Below are 19,094 nucleotides of genomic sequence, written 5' to 3'. Positions count from 1 at the left end.
ATATGTAAAGCGATTTGAGTACCCAGAAAAGCTTGAGTGAATTTTGTGGGGTGACCCGGTATCGGTTTGAAAGCCTGCTGATAGCAGTCATCAGTAACCTCCTGACACACCATCAGGTTATGTAAATGTAATTCAAACTTGCTACACCAGTTCACTATGATACCATGATCTAAGGTAACTCCACAATGGAGTATAGTCTGTTCAGAAGAAAACATGCAAATACTTTCATCCAGGAGAATAAACATTGCCCTGCTATCTAGACAGACATCATGTTTACATTTTTAGATAAAAACTGTAGTAAAATAGTGTATTTCATAAAAGTTACAGATAATCAGTGTTATTCACTTCACCTGTCAGTTGTCATAATGTTATGTCTGATCGGTGTGTGTGTGTGATGTTTGTATATATAAATATAACTTTTTGTATTATTGTATAAATGTTACAAGTGTTTAATTCATGTTTCATCTGTCTTCACAGACTTCCACCACCGTGTGGGTGCATATAATTGATGAAAATGACAATGCACCTGAGTTTCCGGAGGAAGAGTATGTGACGGAGCTCAGAGAGGGGCCAAACACTGTAGGAGCCATCATCGCCACAGTTACTGCCATCGACCCTGACGAAGGTCTCAACGGAACCATCCGTTATGCCATCTCCAAGGGCAACCTGGCCCAGACGTTCCAGATCAATAGCATAACGGTGAGACGGTCAGACAGGAAACAAAGACTGGTTTAGATACGCTGATGTGTTTGGTGTTGTTGGATTATTTTTTGCTGTTTCTATTTATTTATTTTTGTAGCATTTTTTGTAACACTCATAGTCATTCTTACAAACTCTTGAAAATGTCAAGGAATTTTTTATAACTTTATTTGAAAAGGTTGCTGTTTAAGAAACATATTTTTCCTACCTCAGGCCACATGGCCAAAATTAGATTCAGATTAGTGAATAGTTAACAAATATTCTTCAACTGTTACCCCAAATGCTTAATGTGTGGCTTCAACATATGCACGTATCAGTTCTTATTTATTATTACTAACTCTGAGCATAGTTTTAAAGCACTATTCTCTTTTAAAACAACAGTAAATTTTGAATTCATATACTTAGAATTTGTATAGAATACATAGATTACTAATTTGCATAATAAACAGAGTAGACTATACCTGATCATATCTGACCCTGAAAATGGCAACATAAATGTAAACATAATGCAATACTGACAAAGGCAGTACTTTTTTTTTTTTTTTTTGACATTTCCCTCTCAAATATGAAAATAATATTGCATAGGCAGAGACATTTTAATGTCATTAAAAGCAAAATATAAATCATTTCATTTTAAAATTAATGTTAGGAGCTAAATCATTAAAATAATTTGTGTTCAATTACTTATCACATTACTAAAGACCTCAAGGCTGTTTATTTAATCAAAACAGTAATATAGTAAAAATATTATTACAATTTAAATGACCTGCTTTCTATTTGAATATGTAATTTATTCCTGTGATTACAGCTGTATATTCAGCATCATTACTCCAATCTTCAGTGTCACATGATCCTTCAGAAATCATTCTCATATGATGATTTGCTGCTCAAGAAACATTTATTATTATCAATGTTTAAAACACTGCTGCAGATGTTTAATATTTTTGTGGAAATTCTGATGCATTTTTTTTTAATAAGATAATTTGCTTACTAAGAAAAGTTCAATAGGACAGCATTTATTTATTTTAAGTCTTGAATCTTTCGTACCATTATAAATCCCTTTACTGTTGACCTTTTGATCAATTTAATGCATCCTTGCAACAAAAAAAAGCACACACAAAAGAAGACTTGATAGTTCACAAATGACACTGTTTTCTAAGAATGATCCTCCACTGCTGTGTGTGCACATTGTGTGTTTGTGTGTGTGTTCACAGGGTCGTATTGTGGTCATTAGGGAACTGGATTATGAGATCAGTAATGGTCACTATGTGCTGACGGTCTCAGCCACAGATCAGTGTCCTATACCTCAGTTTAGACTGACCTCCAGCACCACAGTGAGTTCACGTCTGCTACACACACATTTATAACCCTCATGATTCCTTTATATCGCACTCACACACTGTCCTGTACCGCAGGTCCTGGTGAACGTGGTAGACGTGAACGATAACGCACCCATTTTCCCGAGTTCATTCGAAGGTCCGTTTGAAATCCCAGAGGGTCAGCCGGGACCACGTGTCTGGACCGCTAAAGCCACGGATGCCGACTCTGGATCCAATGGAAAAGTGGAGTACAGCATCACCGCAGGGGACTTGAAAAGTGTGTGTGATGGATAGCTGATTCAGATCCAATCAAAAAAGTATATGATATTTCTTGTGTTTTTTTGTCCGCATTAAAATGTTTTTATTGTTTTCTTTCTGTCCCTCTCGATCCCAGATGAGTTTGTAATTTCATCAGTTGAGGGGGAGTTAAGAGTGAGGAGAGATGTAGAGCTGGACAGAGAAACTATCGCCTATTACAACATCACCATTACTGCCAAAGATCTGGGAACGCCAGCACTCAGCGCTACGGTATGCACCCACACACATATCTCATATTCTTCTACTACGCACAAAAGTATGAACTGATGGAAAAGAAGAGATGTATAAAGTACTGGAGACCCAGACTTGAGTAAAAGTACAAGTGCTCTATCAAAAAAGTGACTTGAGTAGAAGTTGATGTCCTCTTTAAGCACCACACTTAAGTAGAAGTACAAAAGTATTTTGGACTTAAGTATTGCAAGTAGTTTATTTAAAAATGTACTACTCAAGTACTTAAAGTAAAAGTACATGTATTGTGTTATGTAGTTATTAAAGAAAGTATTCAAAAGTTTGAACATCATATTTCATTACCAAAAAGTTTATTTTGATTAATAGTCTAATTTTCTACCATATACAATTTAATAAAATTAACAGCTAGTGAACAACAACTTGCTTTGCACTTTTTTTCTGTTTTCAACTCACTCCAGTCTAAACTAGGCTAAATAATTTTTGGGGGTAATTTTTCTACACATTGTTATATAAATAACCTGAAAATACTGTAGTTCATTAAGATTAACTCTTACTAACCACTCTTACTAAAAACAAATATAAGCACACTTGTATTCTTATTTCAAGAGGTGTTCTGAGTAAATGATTTGTTTGTAACACTTTACAATATATTGATTAGTTAACATTGCATTAGTTAATGTATTAGACTAATAACTAACATGAACTAACCATGACCAATACATTTGTTACTGTATTTATTAAAAATACAGCTGTTCATTGTTTGTATGTTTACAATTTACAGTGCACATTAACTATGCTAGTTAATTATTGCCACCGCGGTGAATGCGTGCGCGGTGCGCAAGGCCGGGACGGGCACTCTCTCTCGCATATGCGCCCTGACAAGCGCAACAGTTATTATTTTCTACATCACTTACCGAACAAATAAGGCTTTGGCGGCTAAAAAAAAAGGCAGAACGGGAGCACGCGCAGTCTTCTTGAATCGCTTGATTTGCTCAATGATATGCCAGCTTCATCAAACCTGCCATCAACAGTTCTGGCAGTGGTAATGTGGGTTTGGAATGGAAGGATTCGTAGTATTTTTATAATTGTAACGAGTAACTAAGCAGCACATTAAAAAAAAATATCGGAGTAAAAGTATTAAACTCATTGAAAATATGTACTGAAGTTAAAGTGGAAGTAGGAGAAAAAAATAATACTCTAGAATGTTTCCCAACCGGGTGCCGCGGTCTTAAAGGGGCAGTAGCCTTTACTGCTGTCTGTTTAATGTCAAACAAAAGAGAAGGACTTCTATGGAGTGATTTTTGTGCCATAATTAAACAAACAAATCCAGCATTTTGCAAACAAACACCATCTGCTTTGCAAAGGAAAACTCAACTAGCAAACAAACAGAAAGCGATGTGCAAATACAAAGAACAGTTTGAGCGAAAACGCAGAGGAGTAACAAATATATGTATTGTGTTTTGCAAATAAATGAGTGAGCATGCATATTTCACAAATAAATACAAACCATCCTACAAATTGCATGTAACCTTTGAACAAATACCAAATCTAGTCCACATAAATGCATGTTTGTTACTATCTCTCAGCTTAATTTTCTCACAAATGCAGTTCGAGCAGATTTTCTCACAAATGCAGTTCGCGCTGATCTTCTTACAAATGCGGTTCAGGCAGATTTTCTCACAAATGTAGCTGAGCAACTTCCTCTACCAGAACAGCAGATGGCGCTTTGGGTCAATTTACGATTTTCGAACACGTTTTCAGACGAAAATGAGCGGGGAACCGGATGCAGTATTTCTGTCTTACTGTATCTATTATTAATCATTTTGAGATTTTCACTTTGTCAACCCTATTTCATAAAAACAAAACAAAGAAAACATAAAAATATATAGATATTATTGTGACCAACAAGTGCAAAATCAGTAGTGACATTATGGCTGAAAACATTTTTGCTAGGGCTAGTTTTTTCACATTAAAATGCATGCATCCATCCTCCATATCATTTATCCACTGTAGTGTAACGGGATATAAAAAAGTATTTACTTTTATGTAATTTGTACATTTGATGATACAATTCAAATGAGAACATTCAAAATAGTGTAAGGGTGTATCGTGTCACAATATATTGCAATACAAAAATGCAACAATATGTATTGTGGATTAAAGTTTAGACAGATTTAGTTTTGTATATGTTACTGTCACATTAAATATGGTAAATCCTGATAAAATAAAATATATTTTAAGCAGAGTAGGCTATATATTATAAGCAGAATGATTAATATTTGTTTTTCTGCTGTCACCATTTCCCTGTGTATGGGGGAGAAGGACCAAGCCCAGCCAACTATAGTTCACCTCTGATGCAATATAAGATGTAGCACTTTAATGAACACTGTTAAAACTATACCATTTTAACTATTTTTGTTCAAAGTATTGTGGGTGTATTGCACTGCAGGGTCGTAACCACCATAGACATTGAAGGGGAAAAGCCCCCCCCCAGAGGCTCTGTATGTTGTTGTTGGGATGACAAAAAAGTTTAAAAGTAACATTTTAGTTTTGCCTCAGGTCTAACCGCGCTTGTCAATGTCAAGAGATGGCCAATCAAATCAAAGTAGGTGGGGTTTGCGTTCTCTTTTGGCTTGTGCATACAGCCTTCACACACAGACGAGCCAATCTATCGCTTCATGCCGTTGTGGAGAGAGACACTCGATTCCCTGTGTCCCTGCTCTTAATATACAATCATTGAATATCTTTGATTTTAATGAAGAAGAAAAGAAAAAAAAACTACATAAGAGCGGATTAGAACCAGAAACCTTTGACACGGTTAACATAAATTCTACCACTAGACCAGCAAGGTATACAGATGTAGGCTATATAAGCCGCTCGATGTGTTTATTCACTAAGGCGAAGAATCTCGGGACTAATAATATATTTAACACAAATTAATGCAAATATTGTTTGTGAATAGTCCCAAAAGGCTTATCCCCTCCCCCCAAAAATGGGTGAATTATTACATGCCTGAAATCTGCTGTTTTGGAAGAGAATTGCATTTGTGAGAAAATCTACACAAACTTCATTTGTGAGAAAATCAGCCTGAACTGCATTTGTGAGAAAATCTGCTCAAACTGCATTTGCACATCGCTCTCTGTTTGTTTGCAAGTCTTGTTTTCCTTTGCAAAGCAGATGGTGTTTGTTTGCAAAATGATGGATTTATTTGTTTAATTATGGCACAAAATTAATTCAATAGACTTCATTTACTGCTCTTGATTGAATAGCTTTTGTAAGTTTAATAAGGATTAATTTTTCATTTTCAATTTAAACAGTTAAATATGCAGTTATTTTACATTTGATTAATGTTTCTTTTCAATTATTCCATTTCTCTAATACCTAAAAACTAATGTTAGACCTACCTGAAAAACCTGAAAAGCATTGTTTATGCTATTAGTATCTTTGCTCAATAGTAATTATTTGTGCTGCTGCTTGTATTTAAGTTATTTTGCATCGTGATATCACAAACTATCATTCATCATTTAATAACCGTGATGAAATCGTGATATGGCTTAGTGCAATAATCAAAACACAAAAGCTGTGATTTACTTAAATATATGCGCTGCGTGTTTCAGATTGAATCACAGCACTGAAATTAGAGGGTTTAAAGTCTGTGTAAAGGCAATTCAGAGATTTCCTTCAAAACAAATTCAAAATGTATTGCTGAAAACACGTTACAAAGTGAACTATGTAGTACTGAATTGTAAAGTTAGATTGGGCAGTGTATCATCACTATAATATCTAGAGCGCATTAACATCAGTGGTTTGTCCGCTAAAGTTATATCAGGTAAATTTATATTACCTGGTTTCTATAATTTACAAACCAGCTCAGTCTCCTTATTTCAATTTCCTAAAAACGATGATATCAAAAAGATTGGATTCATTTTGTGAAGAGCCCACTTGATGAGAGCTGAGGATCACCACCAACACCCACCTCTGCAGTGAACATTTTCACCGGATAGTTTTACAAACTTTAATCTGTGAGACTGGTGAATGGGGACGAACAGACTTTCTCTCGTCCCGGCCTTCATGTTCCCGTCCTGCCGACATCTAATGCCATCGTCAGCAGTGTGTGCTCACAAATGAGTGCAAGTTTCCCACAAGTTGGTGTGGTTTCAGCTCAGACAGCGGTGGTGTTTTTTCATTTTATCAGTTAGTTTATCTGTGGTGTGACAAACACAGAACACATATTTAATATTGCTTTACACAGACTTTAATGATTGAAAATGAAGAAATTAAAACAGTCATAAATATTAGAATTGAAACTTAAAAATTGTGTTATAAATTAATTGATTGCAGTATTGTTTTAAATAGTTGCTTAGCTATATTAATAATACAAATAATTCTGTTTTTATATTTTAATAATAATAATAGCTTTTATTTATTATTTGTATGGTCATATTGATCTATAATCACAAACTTCTTGGCCATATTGTGCAGCCCTACAAACAAGCACATCAAACCTGGAGCTTTTCCCTCTCTATCACAATTTTCATATTCGATTGAAAATTCAATTTTTTTTTAACATTCTTTACTGCAGTTAAAAACACTGAAAGTCCTCCTTAGGCAGTATTCGTCTAAACTAGGCAATATTAGTCCATAAAGCATGCACAGATACACATACTCAACAGGGAATAGAATGTTTCAAGACACACTAATTTTAATCTTGCATACTATTTAGTATAGTTTGTATGTGAATTAGTAAGTAGCGAATTGCTTACATATTTCCCATAATTCATGTGGTGGTTTTGTTTTTCTGTCTCAGGTGGTAGTGGGCATTCAGGTGTTGGACATTAATGATAACGACCCCATCCTGCTCAACTTACCGTATAACACCAGCGTGAGCGAGGGAGCACCGATTTACACCTCCATCACTCAAGTACAGGCGCAAGACTCAGACAGCGGCCGCAATGCTCTCCTCACGTACAGCATCACTGCCGGCAACACTGATGGATCGTTCTACATCAATGAGACCGTAAGAGGCAGAGAGATACAGGACAAAAACAGCAAAGGGAAAGAGTAAGAGAAGGCAATGTTAATGAAATGGTGAACTAACTGATGTGCTCTCTCCTCCAGTCAGGTGTGCTTCAGGTGAACAGGCCGCTGGACAGAGAGAGAGTGGCTGAATACAGGCTCACCATCACCGTCAAAGACAACCCAGACAACCCTCGCATCTCACGCAAGGTAAATAACAGGATGCAACACATACTGTGTAAATATCACAATCAAGTGGGCACTGCAATGAGACTCTTTTCTCTCTGCTCAGGACTCAGATCTGTTGGTAGTGACTGTGCTGGATGTGAATGACAACAGGCCCATCTTCACCCAGACCAGCTACAGGGGCGAAATCAGTGAAAACTCAATAACAGGTGCTAAATGTTTCCACTAAACACATCCTGATTCTTAGGTAGATTGTGATGGTGTTTGACCAACTGGGAACTCGGGAAAAGCTTAGAAAACGTGTAAAGGAGTCAAAACAGTGGCAGGAATCCTTCCTTCACACAAGCAAAGATCTGCTACGATACGAGAACACGGTTCTGATGCTTGTACCGAACTGCGATGGGCAATCGCGACTATAAAGGGGGTGTCCCGTTTTTGGTTTGTTAACTTATCAGTGGTCCGTTGCAGTCATATTTCATTTCATATATGGGTTCGGGACCAATTCTAAGCTTGAATCCCCCTCTCCACTCCCCCGGAGTGTGAACTTGTGAATTCGAACGAACTGCACAACAGAGCAATCGCACCAGGTTTGATCTAACCAAACGTGCCAAGTGTGAACACACCCTTAGAAAGGAAATATTGCACAAGGTTGTCCCTTCAAAGAAAGGGAAGAAGCTTTTTTTCATTAATGATGAAATGACTTCAAACGCAGCTCTACAGAAGTTTTGTTCTTATCTGATAGCGTCAGTGCAGTCAAATCAATAATATTTGACTAATATACTAATTTGACTAATATAACATACCTCAAAAGAGTGAGAACAGGTATCATGGTCATGACTCATCACATTAAACAATATCTCCGAACCTCCCTCTGTCTGTCTGTCTGTCCATCAGGCACCACAGTGTTGATTCTGAACGGCCCTGTTCTAGCAGAGGACAGAGACATTGGGGTGAATGCAGTGGTGAGGTATCGTCTCCTGGGAGCCAGAGTGGACCTCTTCTCTATCGACTCCCTCACAGGTCAGAAGTTCAGCACAGATGTTATGGGTCATGTTCATTTAGTTTTCCTTGTGGGTGTCCATTTAAGGCCTTAAGAAGGATTACAAAAAAAAATATTTCAAGATATAATATCAAAATAACTAATATTAAGTTCAACAAATCACACTGATGTAGTATTTTTTAATATATTTGTTTTTGTTAATATAGTCTGTTGATTTATTTTTGAATTTATTGATCACCAAACAGAGTTGGAAAAGTAATAATAATGTGTTTATACAGGGGCCTGTCTGCCATTGGTTGAAAGACAGATAGTCCTACCCAAACTCATGCCATTGGTCAGTGTTGCCATGTTATGCTGGTTGAGATGCTCAAAAGAACGGAGCCATGTGTTTTTCACATTGTTTAACATGCCTTTAACATACAGATGCTTGTTTTCTGTGGTGTCAGATATACATGATAACAGTCCTCCCACCTCTTATACACCCACAGTTTCTCATAATCAAGCACGACTCCCACTCGTGACACATTCTCTTTCACACCCCCTCTCTCTCTGTCTCCAGGGGTGGTATCAGTGCGTGGGGGTGCTGTGCTGGACCGGGAGGCTTTCTCAGTGCCGCGGGTGGAGCTGTTTCTGCTCGGGGAGGATGTGGGAGGTTTAAACAGCAGCGTTCCGCTCACAATCACTATCCTCGACATAAACGACAACCCGCCTGTTTTCAATCCATCCAGTTTCACTGTACACCTGCCAGAGAACAGCCCCACAGGTGAGAGGCACAGTATCAACTGAATGAGCTGGATTAACTGGTAGAGGAACTGGTTTAATCTGGTTTGTTGGTCCCATTTGCAAAATAATGGATATATATATATTAGGGCTGTCAAAATTAAGGCTTTTTTTATATTTTTATTAACGTAGCTAGCATTTTATGTTTGATCCGTGGCCCATAGTTGGAGAAATCGAGATCAGCCATAGACCTAAAGGATGCAGCAGCAAATCTGCATCTGCATTAAATCTGCATCTGCATTAAAATTAATTGGGAAAGAAAAGGGTTAATATTAACATTACTATTCTGAAACAAGTGGAGTTATATCCTACATAAGCTACCATTTTTTTGTTTAACTTTTATTAGACTCCAAGTCGAAAGGAAAGTGCGTTTTTAAACTGAGCACATTCTGTGTAGTCCAAGCACAATGCGCTAATACACTGCATGCTCACTCTTGCTCATATCCCCGAGGTAAATCATTAACACCATCACTCACCACTTACATGTGTTTTATTGAACTAAATATATTTCAATCGGCTAAAACTTTCTCACACTGTTCATGGGAATCGCAGAACAGTTCTGTCTGCACAAATCACTGCTTATTCTACATTTTAAAGCTTAAGGCTTAAGAGACATGAACAAGTTCTTTGAAAAACATCTATAACTTTTGATACATGTCTAGTCCTCATGCTCTGAGTATGGTTTCACTAATAATATACATTTTACCTTGTTGATAAGAGTATTAAAAACTTGACATTAATTTAAGATACATTTTCAACTGATAAAAATGTGCGATTAAGTTGCGATTAATCACGAGTTAACTCATGGCAATCATGCAATTAATCATGATCAAAAAAAATGTAATCAATTGACAGCCCTAATATATATATATATATACATACACACACACACACACACACTCTCATACATGCATAATATTGTGTTAAAGGTGTGTTATGTGCCGTTGTGTATATTTTCAGGTGTGGTAGTAACGCAGCTCTCGGCGAGTGACGCTGATGCCGGCTCTAACGGTTGGCTGCAGTATCGGTTAGACACCGGCGCTCAAGACCGTTTCATTGTTGACGCTCTCTCTGGTGCGGTTCTAGTCGGCAATGCTACACTGGACCGAGAGGAGCGTAGCTCGTACCGGCTGGTGGTCATAGCAACTGACCGAGGCACGCCCTCTCTCTCGGGGACGGCAACATTGTCTGTCATCCTAGATGATGTCAACGACTCTCGTCCTCGTTTCATACGCCCTGTGCAGACGATCAGCGTTAACGAGTCAACTCCACCTGGAGAGGTCGTAGCTACGCTCACGGCCGAGGACCCTGATCTACGTCCCCGTCTGGAGTATTACATCATCTCTGTGGAAGCAAAGGATGATGGGAATAATCCAGTGGGTGGGCTGCAGCAGTCGTTTGGAATTGACTTTCATACAGGTGAGTCATAATGTCTTACAAGCTACATTATAAGATATCACCACATGTAACTTGTCTTCTGGAATTCAGCAACGAAACACTGTGTATTTTTTATTAGTACTACTGATAAAATGAACCCTGTTGTGCTCTGTTGTGTTAATATTTGTGTCCATCTTCTCAGGCGCTGTGTTTGTACGAAACCCTTTGAACCGAGAGCTGGTTGCCACTTTTGAGATCATCATTTCAGTGCATGACAACGCCAGTGATGTTATTGACATGTCAGTCAGTGTACCTAATGGTAAGAAAGATCTTTCTGTCTTTTGTTTCTTACCTTTTTTATGTTGTTTATCTATTTAAAAGATACCTATTATGCCTCTTTTTACATGATGTGATATAAGTCTCTGGTGTCCCCAGAATGTCTCTGTGAAGTTTTAGCTCAAAATACCCCACAGATCATTTATAATATCATGTTGTAAATGCCCATTTTTGAGTGGAAGGAAAAACATGCTGTTTTCGATGTGTCCCAACCAGTCTTATTAACAAGCTTGACCAGCTTAAAAGTTAACCAGTTTTGCCAGAAAAGCCATGCTGGTAACCAACTCTGCCAGCTTATCAGGTTTTCCTTCCTATGATTTCCATAATCTAAACCAGCACTTAACCAGCCTGGGGATAATTATTAGCCTTTTCTCGAACTCATTTAAATGGAATTTCTTCCCACAGCCAAATTGACCATCAACGTGCTGGATGTTAATGACAACTCTCCTCGTTTTCGGCCTTTCGGGGTGGCAAACTTCTCTGAGAGGATTCTGGAGGGTGCTGTAGCTGGTACCACACTGCTGTCAGTGACGGCTGTTGATCCTGATAAAGGACCCAATGGACAGATCATCTACCAGCTCCTGCATCTGCCCCGGGGAGACTACATAAGACTTGAAGACCCATCTACAGGTTACACATTTTCATTTCTGCAAGATTTCTGTTGACCAATCAATGTTCTAAATTGAAAAACAGGTCAATAAATTAATTCCATTTATGCACTTCATTGTGGATGTCTTTCAATATCACCATCCATAGGTAAAATCGTGGCCAATCGGACAATAGATTATGAACAAGTGCAGTGGTTGAACTTCACTGTGCGTGCTCAGGACTTTGGCACACCTCCTCGCTTCACTGAACTTCCTGTCTATCTGCGCATCGTTGATGTTAACGACAACAACCCAGTCTTTCAACAACCTTTATATCAGGTACATCAGCACAAACCAGAGAATCAGGCTACTGTTTCCCAGTTGTCTTCAGGAAAGTACAGTGGGGTCAAAGTGAAAATGCTTCTGTGTTGCTTTTTGATAACTTAATGCAACATTTTAATTGAATTAATTATATTATGAATTGTTAGAATTAAATATGACCTATGTCACTTATTTGCTAGAACTACAAAATGTGTCTACTGCATTTTGTCATTCTTCACATTTTCAAAAAGGGTATTTGTAAAATTTTCCAATATTGTTTTAGACTTTTGGACCCCACTGTATTTGAAAAATATGTAAAAATATTTGTGTAAAACAATGTAGCACGGTTACGTTTCGGTTTCCACCGAAAATATTAAGCAGCACAACTTTTCAACATTGATAATAATAATAAGAAATGTTTCTTGGGCAGAAAATCAGTACATTAGAATGATTTCTGATCATGAGACACTCATCATGTTTCTCAATGTTTCCTGTATTTTTGATCAAATAAATGCAAACTTGATGAGCATACAGTGAGACACTTTTAAACCAAAGCGTTTGTGTATGTGTGTGCAGAAGTCCATTTTAGAGGATGTTGCACTCGGCACCATTATTGTGAGCGTGACTGCGACAGACGCAGACTCCGGCCTGTTCTCTGTCATTGAATACGGGCTAGTGGATGGAGAGGGCAAGTTTGGCATTACACCCACTACGGTTAGTGTGAAAGCAAAGCAAAGACAATACAGCCAGATATAGTGTTTTATATTCAATATTGATGTTCTTTGTTATCAGGGTGACATCTACGTCCTGTCTGCCCTGGACAGAGAGACAAAAGACCGCTACACTCTCACAGCCTATGCCAGGGACAACCCTGGTGGCAGCCCCAACAACCGCAGAGAAAACTCTGTCCAGGTAAAAATATGAAATTGCATAAAGAAATTATTTTAATGAACTTCACATCACAATTATGACTTCCTAACATGAAAGTAGGAACTTGGAGGCAGCATAATTGCCCTTTTTAAACGGCTAAATAACTATTTTTTTTTTTAGATCTAGCTCATTCAGACACCTTTAGATGAACCTGTCTTCCTCTCAATGTGAAATTAACATTCAAATAGCCTGTTCTGCACACTGCAAAGACCAGTTGACCAAACATGGATATAAGGATTTGAGCAAGAGTGACCATGACGCAGACAAGGCGGAGTATCGTTCACTTCCAGTTCCTGTTTAAGAAGGATATGAAGAGAGCATCAGCTGTGCAAATGAGGTTTCACAACATGTTAAGATCGCAGATTGGCCGAGCGTTTAGCTCACACTTCCTCTATTCACACTCTGATGGTACAAGGAAGTTGGAAATATAGAAGCAAAACAAGCAGAAAATCAAAATACCATCAGCAATGTACAATGCAAACATTTCATACTATTTAGGAATTATTTAAAGCACCAAATTTGAGGACAATGCACCAAATCAGCCAACTGGTTCCACTTTTTTGAAACTGAATCCTCATTTATTATATATGTTTGAATGCGAATGTTTGGTTTGCTGTTTCTTCGACCAGTGTTTCGAAATCAAACTCTCTTGCACGTTTGCATTTTTTGCACAGAATGTTTCAGTTTCATGCGAGTAGTTTTGCATGAGCTGACCTCAGATACTTGGCAAAACAACCAAAACAGTTTTGTTTTGGTACTCCGCCTTTAACACATCTGTATCAGATCTCTGAACCCATGTTTCTGTGTCTCTCAGGTGCAGTTGACAGTGATGGATGTAAATGACTTCCGTCCACGTTTCTCAGAGAGAGTTTTCACCACTAGTGTGTTTGAGAATGAGCCAGTTGGTACGTCGGTGATCACACTGAAGGCCACTGACCTCGATGAGGGCGAGAATGCATTACTTACCTACAGTCTACAAGGCCCTGGAGCAGGTACAACACACACGAACATGCAGAAATATAGATACAGTCTTGTTCAAAATAATAGCAGTACAATGTGACTAACCAGAATAATCAAGGTTTTTCGTATATTTTTTTATTGCTACGTGGCAAACAAGTTACCAGTAGGTTCAGTAGATTCTCAGAAAACAAATGAGACCCAGCATTCATGATATGCACGCTCTTAAGGCTGTGCAATTGGGCAATTAGTTGAAAGGGGTGTGTTCAAAAAAATAGCAGTGTGGCATTCAATCACTGAGGTCATCAATTTTGTGAAGAAACAGGTGTGAATCAGGTGGCCCCTATTTAAGGATGAAGCCAACACTTGTTGAACATGCATTTGAAAGCTGAGGAAAATGGGTCGTTCAAGACATTGTTCAGAAGAACAGCGTACTTTGATTAAAAAGTTGATTAGAGAGGGGAAAACCTATAAAGAGGTGCAAAAAATGATAGGCTGTTCAGCTAAAATGATCTCCAATGCCTTAAAATGGAGAGCAAAACCAGAGAGATGTGGAAGAAAATGGAAGACAACCATCAAAATGGAAAGAAGAATAACCAGAATGGCAAAGGCTCAGCCAATGATCACCTCCAGGATGATCAAAGACAGTCTGGAGTTACCTGTAAGTACTGTGACAGTTAGAAGACGTCTGTGTGAAGCTAATCTATTTTCAAGAATCCCCCACAAAGTCCCTCTGTTAAAAAAAAAGGCATGCAGAAGAGGTTACAATTTGCCAAAGAACACATCAACTGGCCTAAAGAGAAATGGAGGAACATTTTGTGGACTGATGAGAGTAAAATTGTTCTTTTTGGGTCCAAGGGCCACAGGCAGTTTGTGAGATGACCCCCAAACTCTGAATTCAAGCCACAGTACACAGTGAAGACAGTGAAGCATGGAAGTGCAAGCATCATGATATGGGCATGTTTCTCCTACTATGGTGTTGGGCCTATTTATCGCATACCAGGGATCATGGATCAGTTTGCATATGTTAAAATACTTGAAGAGGTCATGTTGCCCTATGCTGAAGAGGACATGCCCTTGAAACGGTTGTTTCAACAAGACAATGACCCAAAACACACTAGTAAACGGGCAAAGTCTTGGTTCCAAACCAACAAAATTAATGTTATGGAGTGGCCAGCCCAATCTCCAGACCTTAATCCAATTGAGAACTTGTGGGGTGATATCAAAAATGCTGTTTCTGAAGCAAAACCAAGAAATGTGAATGAATTGTGGAATGTTGTTAAAGAATCATGGAGTGGAATAACAGCTGAGAGGTGCCACAAGTTGGTTGACTCCATGCCACACAGATGTCAAGCAGTTTTAAAAAACTGTGGTCATACAACTAAATATTAGTTTAGTGATTCACAGGATTGCTAAATCCCAGAAAAAAAAATGTTTGTACAAAATAGTTTTGAGTTTGTACAGTCAAAGGTAGACACTGCTATTTTTTTGAACACACCCCTTTCAACTAATTGCCCAATTGCACAGCCTTAAGAGCGTGCATATCATGAATGCTGGGTCTTGTTTGTTTTCTGAGAATCTACTGAACCTACTGGTAACTTGTTTGCCACGTAGCAATAAAAAATATACTAAAAACCTTGATTATTCTGGTTAGTCACATTGTACTGCTATTATTTTGAACAAGACTGTATATGGGTCTCGCTTTTAATTCATGAGCTGTAGTTTGCCTACAGGATGTTGAAATGGAACTTGAATTGGAATGACAGAAAGGGGAATTTAACACATTAGTCAAAAAAACGAATCTAGTTAATAACTAGTTACAACTAGTTGATCGCTTTCTTAGATGTTCCACCAAGGCACAAACAATGTTCAAATTACAGTAATCCTTGTTTTCTACCTTGTTAACAAAGCAATTCAAATAGGAAAGGAAAGGCATTTTCACTTCAATTTTGATGTAGAATTTCATAAACGCACTCTAATACAACTACAGCGTTTGACATTGTTTCTGATATCTCTTCCTCTCTCTATCACAGATGCATTCTCTCTGGATCCTGACACTGGGCTGATTCGCTCCCTGAGGTTACTGCAGAGTTTTGAGAGGTTTAATCTGACTATGGTGGCGACCGATCATGGCAGACCGCCCCTCTGGGGCACCGCCAGTCTTCAAATCACCGTAATAGATGTCAATGACAACAGGCCTGTCTTTGTGCGGCCGGCCAATGGCACTATCATGTACATACTAGAGGTGTGTAACGGTGAAAAACCAATCACTAGTTTTGTTTGCACTTTTTTTGAAGTTATATACAGCGCTCCGCATCTGTGTGTGATATTAAAGAGTGCATGCTGTAAACCCAATAACAGCGGACACTGAGGACAGGAAATATTGAAATTACTGGCATTAGGCCTGATAACATCTCATCTGAACTCAGATAATGAATAAGGACACGTTTCTCTCAGCATCTGACAGAAGTTTACACACAAGTCTTTCAAAATAAAAGTGCATCGAAAAAAATTGTTTTTGTTGTTTTTTAGACTACAAGTCAAGTCGGTTGAGAAAAACTGATGTAGGCTATACATCTACTGTTCGCCGTTCACTATTGTTCTGTTGAAGTTCATTCAGAACCTGTACATTTTCCGCACTCATGTGATTTGCACCTGCCGCTGAGGGTTGGAGGGCGTGTTTGAAAAGTTTTTTGTGGTTTTAGAAGAGACAGTCCTGCGTTTAAATAAACCCATTTATTGTCCAAAAAACAAAACAAAAAAAGATACAGACACAGCAGTTGTGAGCGGGGTGGCCAAGCTTAGGTCAACAGTCAAACCAAAAAATTATTCAGACACCAGATATGATTTTTTACTAGTGGGTGCAGGTGACTATAGTTAATTTATGTATGTGAGGATAGCAAAATAAGGTAAAACTGTAATATATTATACCCCAAAATTCTTCATACAGTGATCTACCAGTAAAATTGATAAACATTTGGGACCAAAATTATTCAGACACTTTGACCTGACCATGTTTTGCTTAGGTGTTTTTTTCTTTCAACTGCTTTCATTTCTAATGCATCCTTTTAAACCACAGACTGAACAAAATGAAGCATTGCTTGGTCATTGGTTGACCTAAATTGGTTTTATCTAATTGTACTTAAATTGAACAGCTGATTGGTTGATTGTACTCCATTACATACCTTCTATCAAAGTTAGCTGACATTATCAAGATGAATTTGTTCTGACGGTTTAACTGTTCTTGTCATGTTTTATCACTATTTTCCTAAACTGTAGCGAATAAACTGTGGTGATGTGAGAAAATGTTGAAGGTGTCTGAATACATTTTGGCTTGATTGTATCTATTGTTTTATTGTAATTCAAGGCAGGGTTCATCACTCATCTTATAAAGTACAACTCAACCAGTTTGATGTGTTCTCAACTGTTCCTTTTTTTGTCTGCGTCATGGTCTTTCTCACATATTTATTTTATCTGACAGCCAGACTGAAGTTGTTAACCACAGTATCATAGATAGTATTTTGAGTACTTAGTAAGGAAGTGAGTAAGGAAACTTACCGTAAGTTCCTTTTAAAGTAAGTGCAATCTTCAAAACAATCTGTAAAACTGTGGTGCATCCAAGATGGCATACTACATTTGAATTTGAATTTACTTTTTTACCATTTAAAAAGAAATTCAGAAGCACTACATCCGTCATGTTGACACTGTCACATGACCTACCAGCGTTAGTTGCGCTGCTTCACTGCCATTCATAAATCGTCTTCTGTGGCCTTATGGGATAGTAAAGTGTCCATCAAATGTGCACTCAGAATTTCAGCAGAAGTAGCAGGTCTTCCGTGTACATTTCGCTTACTGTTTTACAATTTCTATGTATTTGTACGTGCTACTCATTTGGTGTACCGTTTTTCACATACTATATAGTAGGGAAGTATTCCATTTTCGATTGGATTGAAAAATACTGAACAGACCTTTTTATGCATCAAACTAAAAACATATATAAATGAAGGGATTCCCTGCTTGTGATTTTGACTAAAATCTCTTTAGTGGACAAATGTACAGGGATGAGTTCTTCAAACTGTTCAATGCTTTGACCCAAAGCTGTCACAGCTGTCATATCGTATTTGATTCCCCATATCTGGCTTGTGAGAGATTGGATGACCTATATTTCTTCTCTCATGTCTGTGTCGATGCAGGAACAGCCTCCTGGGCTATCGGTGTATCAAGTGAACGCCACAGACAAGGATGCGGGGGTGAACGGAGAGGTCCGGTACAGCTTCCTACAGACTGGAGCGGGAAACAGAGACTGGGAGAACTTCCGTATTGATGCAGTGACAGGAAATATCACCACTGCGGTTAAACTGGACAGAGAGAAACAAGCCCTCTACAGCGTGAGTCTTTCTTTTAAACCAAGGCCTCTGAAAAAGTTCAGGACACAAATAAAAATACAAGACGGATGAACACATAAGAAAACCCTCTAAAATAGTATAATAATAATTGAAATCTCTGTATTTGTGTGTAGCTTGTTGTGGTGGCGTATGACCTCGGACAGCCTGTCCCATATGAGACCATGCAGCCGCTGCAGGTGGCTCTGTCTGACATCGACGACAATGAACCTGTCTTCCTTAAACCTCCGGTAATGTTTTGTTGTGTTTTTTTAAAATAAAATATCACATGTATCACTCAATTTTTCACTATAGGCCAGTTTAGGTGCAATAAGTGATTTCTGAGAAACGCAGTCAAAAGGTGAATTTGACCGAGCAGCACAACACACCCAATCAGCAGTAGGGGGTGTGTCCACTCATGATGGGGGAGGAGAGAGGGATATTTGAAGAAAGTGTGTAGAAAGAGAGATGGCTATACAACATTATAAAAGAGAAAAGCTCAGAGGAATATCACTGGGAAAAGAATGGTTTATGATCAGATGAGTTTTACGAACAGAGTTAAGATTAGAAAAGCTTTCCGGCGCTAAAGAGCCCTCTGTGGGAAGACCTGGAAACGGATCATAATTTCTGCACCAAACAAAAATAAAATTCATTTTGCTGTTTAACAGAACCAACATAAGCTAATGTTGTAATGTCA

The 19,094-nt window shown here is 38.2% G+C and overlaps 1 protein-coding gene across 3 annotated transcripts in view; it reads left to right on the top strand.

Moving 5' to 3' along the window:
• Positions 1 to 19,094, top strand: part of cdh23 (cadherin-related 23) — a 351,845-nt gene that overhangs the window by 322,102 nt on the left and 10,649 nt on the right. For all 3 annotated transcript variants that reach the window (XM_067422478.1, XM_067422477.1, XM_067422476.1), the window contains exons 37-55: positions 478 to 699; positions 1,914 to 2,033; positions 2,115 to 2,295; positions 2,413 to 2,546; positions 7,333 to 7,542; positions 7,644 to 7,751; positions 7,834 to 7,936; positions 8,622 to 8,747; positions 9,287 to 9,490; positions 10,468 to 10,926; positions 11,087 to 11,203; positions 11,626 to 11,850; positions 11,977 to 12,146; positions 12,705 to 12,842; positions 12,921 to 13,040; positions 13,873 to 14,050; positions 16,049 to 16,260; positions 18,209 to 18,403; positions 18,535 to 18,648. In XM_067422478.1, the coding sequence (XP_067278579.1) occupies positions 478 to 699; positions 1,914 to 2,033; positions 2,115 to 2,295; positions 2,413 to 2,546; positions 7,333 to 7,542; positions 7,644 to 7,751; positions 7,834 to 7,936; positions 8,622 to 8,747; positions 9,287 to 9,490; positions 10,468 to 10,926; positions 11,087 to 11,203; positions 11,626 to 11,850; positions 11,977 to 12,146; positions 12,705 to 12,842; positions 12,921 to 13,040; positions 13,873 to 14,050; positions 16,049 to 16,260; positions 18,209 to 18,403; positions 18,535 to 18,648 (3,336 nt within the window). The remainder of the gene's footprint in view (positions 1 to 477; positions 700 to 1,913; positions 2,034 to 2,114; positions 2,296 to 2,412; positions 2,547 to 7,332; positions 7,543 to 7,643; positions 7,752 to 7,833; positions 7,937 to 8,621; positions 8,748 to 9,286; positions 9,491 to 10,467; positions 10,927 to 11,086; positions 11,204 to 11,625; positions 11,851 to 11,976; positions 12,147 to 12,704; positions 12,843 to 12,920; positions 13,041 to 13,872; positions 14,051 to 16,048; positions 16,261 to 18,208; positions 18,404 to 18,534; positions 18,649 to 19,094) is intronic.

This window comes from Pseudorasbora parva, chromosome 17 (assembly GCF_024679245.1).
Source record: "Pseudorasbora parva isolate DD20220531a chromosome 17, ASM2467924v1, whole genome shotgun sequence".
Taxonomy (NCBI): Eukaryota; Metazoa; Chordata; class Actinopteri; order Cypriniformes; family Gobionidae; genus Pseudorasbora; species Pseudorasbora parva.
Note: the sequence above shows the minus strand (reverse complement) of the source record. Positions and strands in the feature narration are given on the sequence as shown.